General features: G+C 40.9%; 3 protein-coding genes across 8 annotated transcripts in view; 1 reads left to right on the forward strand and 2 right to left on the reverse strand.

Moving 5' to 3' along the window:
- ankrd6b (ankyrin repeat domain 6b) overlaps positions 1 to 3,275 on the forward strand; it is a 62,992-nt gene extending 59,717 nt beyond the window's left edge. The window contains exon 16 of one of the 2 annotated variants that reach the window (XM_080452553.1): positions 259 to 3,275. In XM_080452553.1, coding sequence (XP_080308679.1) covers positions 259 to 848 — 590 coding nt within the window. In that variant the 3' untranslated portion in view covers positions 849 to 3,275. The remainder of the gene's footprint in view (positions 1 to 258) is intronic. The other variant, XM_080452554.1, reaches the window with a different exon arrangement.
- A 115-nt stretch (positions 3,276 to 3,390) lies between these two features.
- lyrm2 (LYR motif containing 2) lies at positions 3,391 to 8,096 on the reverse strand. Its single transcript, XM_080452556.1, has 3 exons — positions 8,020 to 8,096; positions 7,342 to 7,482; positions 3,391 to 5,475 (listed from the first exon to the last, which is right to left on the reverse strand). The coding sequence occupies exons 1-3, from the start codon at positions 8,062 to 8,064 to the stop codon at positions 5,395 to 5,397; spliced, it is 267 nt and encodes an 88-aa protein (XP_080308682.1). The 5' UTR covers positions 8,065 to 8,096; the 3' UTR covers positions 3,391 to 5,394.
- A 792-nt stretch (positions 8,097 to 8,888) lies between these two features.
- Positions 8,889 to 13,043, reverse strand: part of mdn1 (midasin AAA ATPase 1) — a 108,853-nt gene continuing 104,698 nt past the window's right edge. For all 5 annotated transcript variants that reach the window (XM_080452548.1, XM_080452547.1, XM_080452545.1 and 2 more), the window contains exons 103-104: positions 11,632 to 11,774; positions 8,889 to 10,703 (exon numbers count right to left, since the gene is read on the reverse strand). In XM_080452548.1, the coding sequence (XP_080308674.1) occupies positions 10,518 to 10,703; positions 11,632 to 11,774 (329 nt within the window). In that variant the 3' untranslated portion in view covers positions 8,889 to 10,517. The remainder of the gene's footprint in view (positions 10,704 to 11,631; positions 11,775 to 13,043) is intronic.

Raw genomic sequence — 13,043 nt, forward strand, 5'->3', positions numbered from 1 at the left:
TCAGTCAAGACCTCTGTGATGTAAATTAGCGACTGCTGCCAGGCAGAACCTTATCCGTGAAATGTTCACTTAAGTTGCCGGAGGCATGTTTTTTATCATTCATGAATGCATGTATGTATGCACCACATATTAACAGCATGGTTGGAATATTCAAGAATGATTCAAGCGTGAGCAGTGCTGTTTTGTGGTTTCATTATACAGTATACAGTACATACCATCACTACATACCGGCACTAAATAAATAAATGCCTCCAACAGACGGTGAGAGGAACCAGAAGGCAGACAGTACCTCCCCAGCCATACCGTCCATCCAAGTGGTCCGGCCCAAGGAGCGTTCCCTGACCTCTACTGTCCCCCAGAGGCGGCACGAGGAACTGCTGGACGTGGACGGTATAGAACGCAGAACTAGCAAAAGTAGGGCCAACAGAGGCAGCAGTCTGTCCCCAGCTACCGAACGGCGCTGCAGCGGCAGACAGGAGCACAAGGACAAGGACAGAGACGGACGGGATCGGACCAAAAGCCACAAGAGGCACTCCCAGGGCAGGACTAAGTCTAAAGGCGCCACGGCGGGGGGTAAAACACAAACTCTGGAGGTGTTCGGGGCCGACCGGCCGGCGGAGCACTCGTTTGAACAGGAGAAGGACAACATGCACGCCCTGGAGGTGACCCAGTACTTCTTTGAGGCGGTGTCCACGCAGATGGAGCGCTGGTACGAGAGGAAGATCCAGGAGGCCCGCTGGCAGGCGGACCAGAGGGCCCAGGCGGACAAGGCCTCCCTCATAGAGAGGATCACCTATCTGGAGGACGAGCTGCGTATGTTGAGGACTAACCGGCAGGAAGACTGCTAACACGCACGCAGAGTACTGGAAGATTGTCCACTGCTAGGACTTGGAAGAACTGGAGCTACCTGGCTGACTGTCTATAAGAGAGGAATCATGACAGAACTGGATTGAACACATGTAGAAAGTCTAGTTGTTTGATCATGAAGACTAATAGATCAGGTGCTATTGCATACTCCCACCTGTTCTAAACAGGGGAAATGACATAGAACTGATCAAATGACAGCCACATCCGTGCCACTATAAAGAAAACAAAATCATAAACTATATTTTTTCCTGTATAAATGAAGGGTTTTATTCCAAAAGACTATATGCTAATATGCTATTATGAGGGGGGAAACTAATCTGTTCATATTCAAAAACCCATGATTAGGCCTATGTCATTAAAAATAATTTAGTTAGCAAAGGTCTTAACCACTAAAACCCTGTATTATTTGTTGACCGGGGTCCCCCAGGGGTTTGGCAATGGTTCCCCTTATCTTTGAATACTTATCTCGTTTTGGAACAAAACTCTTCAAAAGCACCCATACAGTTACATTTCATTGTAAGCTATTGTCATGTTAGCACCACCAAGTTAACATTTGTTATGAGGGCAGCTCTCACTGTACATTGTAAAACAGTAGATATACTAAAAGCTAGATGTTTCGAATGGATCAATTGTGCCATTTGCAGTAGGGTAGGTACACTATAAAACATGAAAGGGCATTATGACACTTGTGTTGCACAAGCACAATTAGCTGTTTTCTACATATGGACACACATGTAATCTCTAAATGTACATTTTATGTGCTGAGAAGAATCTCTTAACATCACATGAAAAAAAATTTTGGGATTCTGAAAGTCGGCAATGATGGATAGAATATCAGCATAATAAGCTTTATTTTATTATTATTCTGCATGCTGGAAACCAGCCTTGTGACTTAAAACCACTTAAACCCTGTATAACTCATTGAACGGGGTCCCCCAGGTGTCTGTACTTGGTCCCCTCCTGTTTTCCCTGTACATCAAATCTTTTCTCTGAAAATAGCCAATCTAAAAGCTTGCAACACAATGCGTTGTGACTCTGTGAGCTTGTACATTTGCCATTTTCGCCAAATGCTCGCCTATTATGACATGCCCAGAACAGTGACACTAGGGTTCATGTGGTTTAAAAGAGCAAACCACTGAAGCGAAAGTGGCCGAAAGCAACACAGTACTGAAGACCCAGCATAGTCCACCAGTGCTGAATATTAAGCATGTTTTGAGGGTAGAATTGAATTCTACAAATGTCAGTTACTTGCCTTTCTGTCCTCTGACATCACAACCAGGTTTGCATGCATAGTGGTGTTAATTTAACTCGGAGAGAGAACAGATGTTATATCTGTCCTCGCTGAGTTACAAATGAATAAATGAACACTGAAGATTTTACTGTGTGGGAACAGTCCAAAATCCAATGAAATGATGATCATCCCATCATGGGAAACATTTTGTAACATTTAGTATCTGTACATTTCAGTTGGCCATTATGTGAAATTTAGTGATCCGATGTATGGAACGTGTAAAATGTTAATTCAAAAACGATGTTTCGGTCCTTAGACCTTCATCGGGACAAACCATGTTTTAAGGTTTGTGCTGATGTGTGCAGGATCACTCCTCTTTGCACTTGGATTTTACTATTGTCCTACCAGAGTATTGAGGCGTGCATCAGTGTTTAGTGAAGACCTGGGCATGTGTTAAAAGGCACAGCTACACAGGTACAGTACCAAGGTAACTGTGCAGAATAGTTAATTAAAAAAAGAAAAGAAATACCAGGACCCTGTTTTTTTTATAGAAACTACATTCCACCAACCACAACACTAATAACAGCACTAAAGTCTTTTCATTCATGAAAAGTATGGCTGGGCGATATGGGCAAAATGAAATATCACAATATTTTTTACCAAATACCTCGATTGATACGATAATATCAATTCCCTTTTAAAATAAATAGCTAAAATAGCTGATCTGCAAGGTGGGCTATTTTCACAAATTTATTTTTTGAAAGAATAAAATAAAACCAGGAAAAGTAAACACTTATGCCATATCACAATATTATATCCAAAATCCCAGGTGATATCTAGTCTCATATCACAATATCAACATATTGCCCGGCCCTAATGAAAAGCATAACTGTCTGCCTACCGGCATTATTCAGTGTCACACAATGGCTCCACCCTTTTCTATTTCAATTATGGAATTTCACCTACTCCCGAGTCAGAAAATAAATGAACTGTGTCAAACTGTTTTGCATGAAGAAAATGCAGAGACATGTGTGGCAGTATTACTTGTCTAGTGTATATTGTACAGTATGTAGACTGCCTGCTGCATTCATATGGGATGTTAGCTGTACATGAATGAGTTTGTTGATATGAGTAATGCACTCTGTGGAATGATGCCAGACAATGTATTTTGTAATAAAAAGTCAAGATTCTAACTGTGTTTATAGTCCATAATTTCAATGAATAAATTATATATAGATAGCGATGACAACTGGACAAATACACAGAGTATACATGATGATTGATGATTTTTCTTTATTAAAGTGTCATGCTTCCAAGGAAGCCCAGCCCATATGGACTTACAGGACACTTTTACATTTCATTTGACATGAACAATGAACCGACATAATTCACAAACAATGATCAAATGAATAACGAACTAAAACACTCAATAAATACAACATAAAATACAGCATTGGGCCTCACACCCACATCTTAACATGTAATGTGTATACACACGTAATGCTGAGATTGTAATTAATCCATAAAAACATGGTTTTTCATCACACGAACGGTACCCAGATCTGGAAATGGCACTGCTGTAGTTTAAGGGTGGCGTAAGTGATATGTCTTTGTTTTACTTCATACAGAGAGATGGAGTTCCTGCAAGGCCTTTGGCCCGTCACACCTCTAACGGTGCCCCATGGTGGACTATGCATGGCATGGGCGTCCTCTTCCCTGATCCAGGCCTAAACCTGACCGCATACCGAATAAGTGTTAAATAGCGCTATAGTCCGATAGTAATCATTGCTATAGTGCGTTTGTTCAGTAACAGGGGTCTCCCCAAAGCGTTTCAAGTTGGGAAACCAATATCCCACCAGGAGAGAGAATTCATACAGGATACAGGATAAACAGTGAAAGTGGAAGTGATGAAACAATCAAATAAATAAAATGCAGACAAAATTGGAGCTGGAAAACAAAAATGGAAGCAGATACATTCTCTTGGATTGGAGTTCTCTCTCCTGATTGAGTGAAATTGGTATCCTGCCATGAAAATGTATCTTCTGTTCACTAAAGAGCTAGAGAGCCCCGTTACTTAACAGCTCTATATTCTGAGAGTAAGCATTGCTGTAGAGTAGTGCTTAATATCAGAATATAGTGCTTTAACTTTTTAACTGTAAAAAAAAAAAAAACATCACTTACGCTACCTTTAAGTGGCGTAAACCTGTCAGTGTCTTGACAGATTACTCCAACACCAGGCGGAGTTGACAGATGTCTCACCACCAGTTGCTAATGTTACAAACAAGTATTATTGCATGGTGCTTTTAAGCCAGTGCTGCACCCACACAAATCTGAGGTACTTGACAGGGAAAACGGATCTGAAAGCCGCAGCGTATCATGGCTGATATTGAATGATAGAACCCTTTTGTGTATCAATATTCCCACTGAGCCACTTGAACTGGATCTTGTCCAAGCAAGTATACTGGATATGAGTGAGTAATCGACTTCTGCTGTCCCATTGTGCTGGGAAACGGTCTGCGTTTCTATAGTGCCTTTATCCAAAGCGCTTTACAATGTGCGTTACATTCACCCATTCACACACAAGAGTTAGGGGTTAAGTGTCTTGCTCAAGGACACCGACACAAAGCAATGAGGGAGAGGCGGGGGATTGAATCGACGGCCACTCTGCCTCCCGAGCCATTCTGCCCCAAGCGGAAGGTTTGAAATGATCTTGTGGTCAGGAAATAACTGATGTTGGACCGCAGTGAGGATATCTGTTGCCGAGTGTGTTTTTCCATTTTCAGAAGCCTAAATAATGTCTGATGTGTCATTGCACTAAAGCCTAATTTACGATTCTGCTTTGTGTAAAATTCCTGAGTGAGTGAAAAAAGCTCACACACAGCATGTTGTGTTGCGAGCTTGTAGATCTGCAACTTTTTCTGAATGTGTTCGCCCAAGAATACGGACGGTAGAGTCCATGTGGTTAAACAGAAAAATCTGCTATTTTTGGCAAGTGACACCGCCGCGAGACAAAGTATAAATTAATAAGCCTTAAGAGCAAGGTGGTAAATGAACACTAGCCAATATAAACCAAAATGCTGGGACATTCTAGCTGAGTCTCTTCGGTTGGTCTACTCTGCCAGCTGCTATGGCAAGTTAACAGTAATTATCTGGAGGAGGTTCTGCTTCAAAAGTGAATCATGTGTCCAGTAAAGTTTGAGATTTACTGTGGGCGGTGTGGGGGATAAAAACGGATGAACAGATGCTGGGTCCGACCAACAAGAAGTCAGTCATTTCAATGCCCAGTCGAGGGGTCTTTAACTCCCCGCCAGAGCCAGTGATTTCTGTAGCGATTCCAGATGGTTGTTTGCTTGTGTGATCATCATCCGGATGGCATCCTGAGGGAGATGGTGGGAGAAAGATGTCAGCGATAGAAAGGTCCTTTTTAAAAAAAAAATCACACCCTGTGTGAAGTGGGCGGTGTCTTCCTAGCTAACCACAATACTGAATGGAGTCAACCAATGATGTACAAAAAATAAATAACTATATAACTAAATAACTATAAATATATTTATTGAAACACTCTTTATGAAAGTCATATTCCGATGTACAATGGTTAAAAAAATGATGTGTTACATCACAGTGGTTTTAGATTAGTGTCGTCATATGTATCACTAGCCAATCACAGCATGTGTCTTGCTAGCTAATCACAATACTGAATGGAGTCGATCATTCATGTACAAAAGATAAATACATTTATTGAAACACTCTTTATGATGGACAAAACCATAACTTAAAAAAAACAAATGTATTGTTTTTTTTATGGTTGCTTATATAGGGCTATGCACATGTGTCATGTGACACTGGCCAATCACAGTCCTGAATAGATTGTGATTGGCCAATCACAGCGCAGGATAATTGTACAAATTTCCAAACTTCACTTTTAGGGGCGGTTTCACTGCCCAAGATATTTGTACATTTTCCAAATCTCACTTATAGGGGCGGTTTCACCGCCCAAAAACACACTTAAGCCCTACTGCATGGGTCTTCAACAGGGGGTCCGGGACCCCTCAGAGTTACTACAGGGGGGGTCCGCCAAATCTTTGTATAACAAGAACTTCTTTTTTACATTAACCACTTGATCCCTAGCTTCCTTTTTCTGGGGGGGAACACCTCCAGAAAACCTCGCAACACCTCGCGTTGCGAGGCGTTGTGAGCTTGTAGATCGGCTATTTTCGGCAAAGAGGTTTGGTGTAGGGGGAAAAAAATAGCAGACCAAGCACACGTTTTCTAAGTATTGAGGGTTTAAAGTGGATAAACTGTCTGAAAATACACATTAACATGAATCCAACACAACGCTTGATAGTGCTGTCAAACAAGTCTAAAATCTATGAAAAAGTTTAATCTGCGACACAATTTTATACAATATGGGTCCCTGCTTCATCTCTCTCTCAGCTAATGGGTCCTTACAGTATATACTTTGTTGTAAGATGAATAGTGAAAATAGCTGACCTACACGTTTGCGGTGCTTTGAGAGCTTGTAGATTGGCTATTTTCACAATTCTTTGGAAAGAAATGGCCTATACCAAAATAGGAATGCCAGGTTGAAAGTGGTTTAACCTTCACAAACACACAGAGGCCCAAATGGAATCAAGGAATACAGTCACGATCATGCAATATTAGTTGATGATTAAAGGTCATTACACACCAGGAGCGACGTGAATAAATGATACGAAAATGACAATGCTAATATTTTTGGTGCTGTGTCATTCATACAGGTTGATGAATTTATTTGTGCAGAAAATTTTGTTTGATCTTGTTTCGAAAATGTATGTGGTGGTTAATCACCTCGTTATAATAGTGCTATTAAGTGCTCCTGGTGTGTGCTGACCTTAAATGTCATACAAATAATTGATTAATGATGTAATTGTGTGTTTTGGCATTGAACATCGGAACATAAATAAACACATTTCTGCTTGGTTTTTAGGCTTTGTAAAGAAAAATTCACTACTGTGTATTATGTACACAAGATATTGAAAGGAGAAATGTAATTTGTTCAGAAGGCTGCTGCTCGAGTCCTTGGTAATAACAAGAAAGTGGATCATAAATATCACTTCAGTTCTCAGGTATTCCCTGTATGTCAAAGAATGTATTTCAATATACTACTGGTTTATAAGGCATTGAATGGTTTAGGGCCAAAATACATTTTTGGATCTTGTGATACATCATGAACCATCCATGAACCATCCATAAACTTGCCCCACCTGGTTTGTGGCACCTTTATTCCTCTGGAACTCGTCTCTTGCCCAGCCCCTGAGGTATTTGCGGTCTGCCTCGTCTGGTACCTTTCGTATGGTCCTCAGCATGGTTCTATAGATGCCCAGAACCCTCTGCCTCTGTAGGAACTGATGCAGGACATCAACAGGGTCAACATACAGCTCTTATACCACAGTGACAGTTAATTTAACCCATTAAAACCGGGAAAAGCATCTGTGTCATTTTATAATTTGAAAATGGCAGATCTACAAGCTCACAGCGCGTCATTTCGTGCCGCGCTAAGAGCTTGTAGATCTGCTATTTTTTAATAGATAAATGCATGACACATGACATCACTCATACACTAAGGCTGGGGTTGGCAACCTAGTAGGCACATGAGCACAAAGCTGATTTCCAAGGCTTCCCAGTGCCAGACAGTAAAACAAAAATTGCTTTTACGTCTTAATATAGGCTGATCATTAGGATAATACAAGCATAGAATAAGTCAATAACTTAATAATCAAACCTAGTTGTGTAATCTGTCAAGACACTGACAGATTACTCAACAACAGGCTGAGGTGACATTATGTCTCACATGTTGCTATTAACGTTACATAAACCCGCAGATCGCGTTATATTTTCAGCCACATCTCAACTCTTATGCGGTTCTCATTGCTTCTACTCACCTGTTTTAAAGATAAAGCTGCCGGTGGTAACCTTGACACGGACATGATGTTCCGACAGCCGTCTTCTCTGGCACCAAGACGAGTTTGAAACCGGATGTTGTGACGGAAGTTAGCTTATTATGGTCCGTTTGGGTTTGCTGCCCCAGTAAAAAAAAAAGAAAAAAGTGGAATATGTCTCCCTCTTGTGGGCCGGGGAGGAACGTACATTACATTAGTGGTTCTCAAACGTTCAAATGCCAACGTCCCTCTTAACTCTGACAAATGGAAATGGAACCAAACGGACCCGTTAAGAGTCCATTTGGTTCCATTTATACACTGTCAGAGTTGCGTGCTTATGGATACCACCGCTTTTCTAGGGAGACCTGCTGTGAATGGCCTGTAGTCGCTGTGATTGACTATGCCTAAACCTAACCTTAACCCTAACCTCAGTAAAACTATGCCTAAACCCAACGCTAACCTCAATAAAGCTGTGCCTAAACCTAACCTTAACCCTAACCTCAGTAAAACTATGCCTAAACCCAACGCTAACCTCAATAAAGCTATGCCTAAACCTAACCTTAACCCTAACCTCAGTAAAACTATGCCTAAACCCAACGCTAACCTCAATAAAATTATGCCTAAACCTAACCTCAGTAAAACTATGCCTAAACCTAACCCTAACCTCACTAAAACCATATGCCTGCCAGGGAGTCAATCAGACACAGGTAAGGCAGGTGTATCCCATAACGTTGGTGGAATCCATAACGCGTCAGAGTTACAGACCTGTAATGTAAGGGTCCATTTAGAACCCCCTCAGGGAACACTGAGAGTCCCTGTACCCCACTTTTGAGAACCATTGCATTACATGACTTACCAGCAGAAAACTAAAGTGGTATTTGAAACGTTTTATTGTCAGAGTCATACTGTAATTTACGTGTTATGTTATGGTTTAATGGATGGGTAGTATGAAGAAACAACCTCTTAAATATAACGGATGCCTGCTTACATTTATGTGCATAATGCAAAAAAAAAAAAAAACACACATCAGTGTTAACATTTCAATGCACAATCCAAACACCGTTCGTTGAGTCTTGTCCTAATGGGACGATGTGATGCATTCCTAAGCTCTCCTTCAGCAGATGTAAGTCTAACACACGCGCAAACACACACACACAGTATGTTTATAAAAGGAAAATGTCAGATATGTGTCTTTTATACCACAAAAAGTTGGGTTTTTGGAGCGTTATATCAAAATTGGATATGTCCGCAGTCCCTGTGCTTCAAAGTGCATAAGAACTGAATTTTCTAAAAATACTGACCTTCACAGAGTCGTGGTCGGGGTCTGTACGCGACCGCCACGACAACAGATGATTTGGGTGAATAGGTGAGATGCAATACCGATACAATACCGTCTCCTCTCCCAAGGCACATTTAGCTCTTCATTTAAGTGACTCTATATGTCCGTTAACGCCACAATCGACATGCTTCAGTTACATCATGACATAGGGTGCAACAGTTAATCGAACTAATCGATTTAGTTCTTGATTATAAAAAATAATCGATTTATAATAATAATCGAAAATTCTAATTTCCAAAAATGTTCAGAATTAGCCAGTCTACAAGCTCACAATGAGTCGCAAGCTTATACACTGTATCGGCTATCTTTGCTACTTTTGTGTGACACCATTTTACAACACTGTTGACAAAGTATATATATAAAACAAAAGCTCAAACCGAAATTAGTTTTGTCAATTTGAATTTGAGAAAAACTAAAACACTTCTCGGTTATTCGATTAACCGAAAAAGTAATCGATAAAATAATCTCTAAGAAAATAAATGATAGATGCAGGCCTAGCTACTAGCTAGTCATGGCATCATGAAGGGGGGTTGTTTTTTCATACAAACAGCTGTGGGAAAAAACACAAGTTCACAACTCTGTATGATGTGTTCACATTGAAAGATGGGTGATTCTGATGAGCAATTGCAACACCGACTAAAACATCCACACGAACATGAAGGAGGGGGAAGGCGGGGGGTTTATAGTACAAGGTGGGAGGAAAGAGGTATTTTACTGGACTCTTCACTGAGGTGTATTCATACGCAAAGGGAATCACATTTTTCATTTTCTATCATTTCTTTTTAAGAGACGTGCAAGTTAAAGCAATCCTCGTTACATTACAAAAAAAGAACTTCCAGAATTCCCCTGATGAAGACAAAGACAGAAAACGGCAAAAAGGGTCTCGCTATCAAACTCTACAGTCTACTAAAATCAGAGTAAAAATAAGAAAATAAAGGCACATGTACAGCGGCAAATCCGTCTTTTTTTTTGTTGAGTCCTCGTTTTATTTTGTGTGTTTCTTTCAGAGTTCTGTGGGTTTTTGAGAGGCGCAGCAGCCCGAAGAGTGGCGTTTGTGCAGTTGGCTGGCTGCCGCCCTCGCCTCCCTGTTTTTTGGGGGGGGGGGGAAACAAAAACAAAAAAAATATAATAATAAGAATAACAAATGGCTTCTCGTTGGCTGTTAGTGGTCGGTGGCCGTGACCAGTTCGAACCACTGCCTCAGCGCGTCGCTCAGGGTCTCGGGCAAGGCGTTGACGTCACGCAGGACGATGTAGAAGGGGAAGGGGAACTCGTCCATGTAGGAGCGGATCTCCGGCAGCTCCCCCGGCCCTTTGAAGATGGGAACCTTGATGTCCAGGATGGAGTCCTAATGGGAGTCGATACGAGAGGGTTAGAGACATATTCCAGATTCAGATTCAGTTCATTTGTCACCAGTGGTGTAAAGTAACTAAGTAGATTTACTAAAGTACGGTACTTAAGTACAAATTATTGGTATTTTTTACTTTACTGGAGTATTTCCTGTTTTCTGTACTTTTACTTCTACTCCACTACATCTCAGAGGCAAATATTGTACTTTTGCTCCACTACAATTATTTGAAAACTTGAGTTACTAGTTACTTTGTAGATTTAGATTATTATTACAAAACATACATTAACCACTTCAGCCCTGTAAACAGTTCGGCCATTTGAAAATAGCCGATCTACAAGCTCACAATGCGTTGCATCGCGACGCATTGTGAGCTTGTAGATCTGCTATTTTCAAAAGATTTTTATACATTTGAAAATTTTGAAAAATGGACATTCTGCATAATGAGTGCTTTCTACTTTTGGTTCTTTAAGTACATTTTGAGTAAATTTTGAATTCCGGACTTTTACTTGTAACAGAGTATTTCTACATTGCAGTATTGATGCTTTTACTGAAGTACTTTTTCCACCACTGTTTATCACTTAGATGCACTGTTCAGGCACAGACGTGTGAAGCTCCGCTACCATAAAAACAAACAGCAGCTTAAAAAGCATTATTAAAAAATCCTGCTGGTGTGGTCTTTGGGGATCTTGTACCCCTTTACTCTCTGGGACTGCAGGGGGAGAACAATGATTCTATTTTGATAATAAAAATAAAATGAAATAAAAATAAATAAAATAAAAGTCAAACACAAAATAATGTGTTGTGAACTTGCGATGCAACATGTTGTGAGCTTGTAGATTGATGAATACAGGTGTGCCCTGTGCACAGAAAGCTGATCTACATAGTAAAAAGCAACAACATCGACATGTTTCTGGGCTGCCCTTACCCTTGAGTTGGGGTTGTCTAGCACCACAAAGATGACAAAGACGTTTGCGCTTCGCGCCGCCTGTACAGCAGCCGTCACCCTGTCCTTCCCCTCCAGGAAGAGACCGCGTCCATCCGACACCACCAGCAACAGCTGGGCTGTCTCTGTGGACGGAGAAGGGCAACGGTCAGACACAAACAGACGCAAAAGCATCAACATGATAAAATAATAGTCTTTTTATTTATCTGCAAGAGACCAAAAACAGACATTATATTGTACCAAAAACAGACATTTCTGCAAAATTGGAGCTAAAACACTGAAGCTGGTAAATTATTTTGGTGCCGTTCTCTATCCTGATTGGGTAACATTGGTATCCTGACCTTAAACACTCTAGTCTAATAGAGCTTTTACTTTAAAAAAAACAAACATTAACTTGTCAAGCTGTCACAGTAACACTCTAAATTCTGCCCATTTTCAATGCTTGCAATTACTGCCGTTTTTACTTTTTTGTTTTACTCTTCAATATGTCTCTTACACTGACCTGTCTCTTTACACTGCTTTTTCAATAACTGTATTCATCCAAGACAGTACGCACCTACAATAAGACTTATTTTGGAGGTGTGAATATTTCGATCTCTCACATCTGTCTGTGCGCATGTGAGCCTCTACTGCCATTCTGCCATACTGCCACGGCTTCTAGCTTTTTTGTTTCTACAGACATCTAGGTCGCTAAGCCACCTTCACCGGGAGAATGATACTGGGTTGCTGACATGGCCTGTAGCCCAGCTCCATACAGAGCGAACATTTGCTCCACCGGGGCCTTTGTAGACACAACAAAGGCCTGCTTTTGACCCGGAGGACTTGGCTCTGATCCTGGTCTCATGGTGACACACTAAAGGCTTGTTTGTTGGACCTGAGATACAATCTGGGCATGGACCCCATTTTAATTAGCAGCAACAGAGGTGAATTCAATCAGCGGGCATTCATGAGTGTCTGTGTTAGTCAGGGCAGAAAAGTTCTGTGACTAGCTAAACCAGTCACACAGCGATGTTACAACCTTCACTAGTCCCTTGTCCCTTAATCACATGAACCCCAGTGTTCCTATTAATTGAAAAATAGTGAAAATAGGTGACCATTCACATAAACAGCAGATCTACAAGCTTGTAGATCTGCTATTATCGACAAAGAGATTTGGTGTAGAGGGGGAAAAAAGAGGGGGGCCAAGGACAGATCCCTGGGGGGGTCCTTGGTTAAAAAATAAAAATAAAATAAACTACTGACAAGCCTTTTGAGTGTAGGAGAGAATCCAAATTATTTCCTGGTGTCTGTTAGACAAATAAGCACTAAGGCCCTACGCAAGTTTGTGCTTTCTTCTATTTCAGAAAACCTTATGAACTGCCACGCAACTAGCTTGAAAATATGCACAGTAACAC

Source organism: Gymnoscopelus braueri, assembly GCF_963280865.1.
Source record: "Gymnoscopelus braueri genome assembly, chromosome: 16".
Taxonomy (NCBI): Eukaryota; Metazoa; Chordata; class Actinopteri; order Myctophiformes; family Myctophidae; genus Gymnoscopelus; species Gymnoscopelus braueri.

What these genes read in the sequence shown, in the direction of transcription:
- lyrm2 (XM_080452556.1), bottom strand. Translation starts at nt 8,064, where the DNA reads ATGTCCGTGTCAAGGTTACCACCGGCAGCTTTATCTTTAAAACAG. An exon ending in CAGCTTTATCTTTAAAACAG is followed by an intron (nt 7,483 to 8,019) that starts GTGAGTAGAAGC and finishes GTCCTGCATCAG; the next exon opens with TTCCTACAGAGGCAGAGGGT. An exon ending in ATAAAGGTGCCACAAACCAG is followed by an intron (nt 5,476 to 7,341) that starts GTGGGGCAAGTT and finishes CATCTCCCTCAG; the next exon opens with GATGCCATCCGGATGATGAT.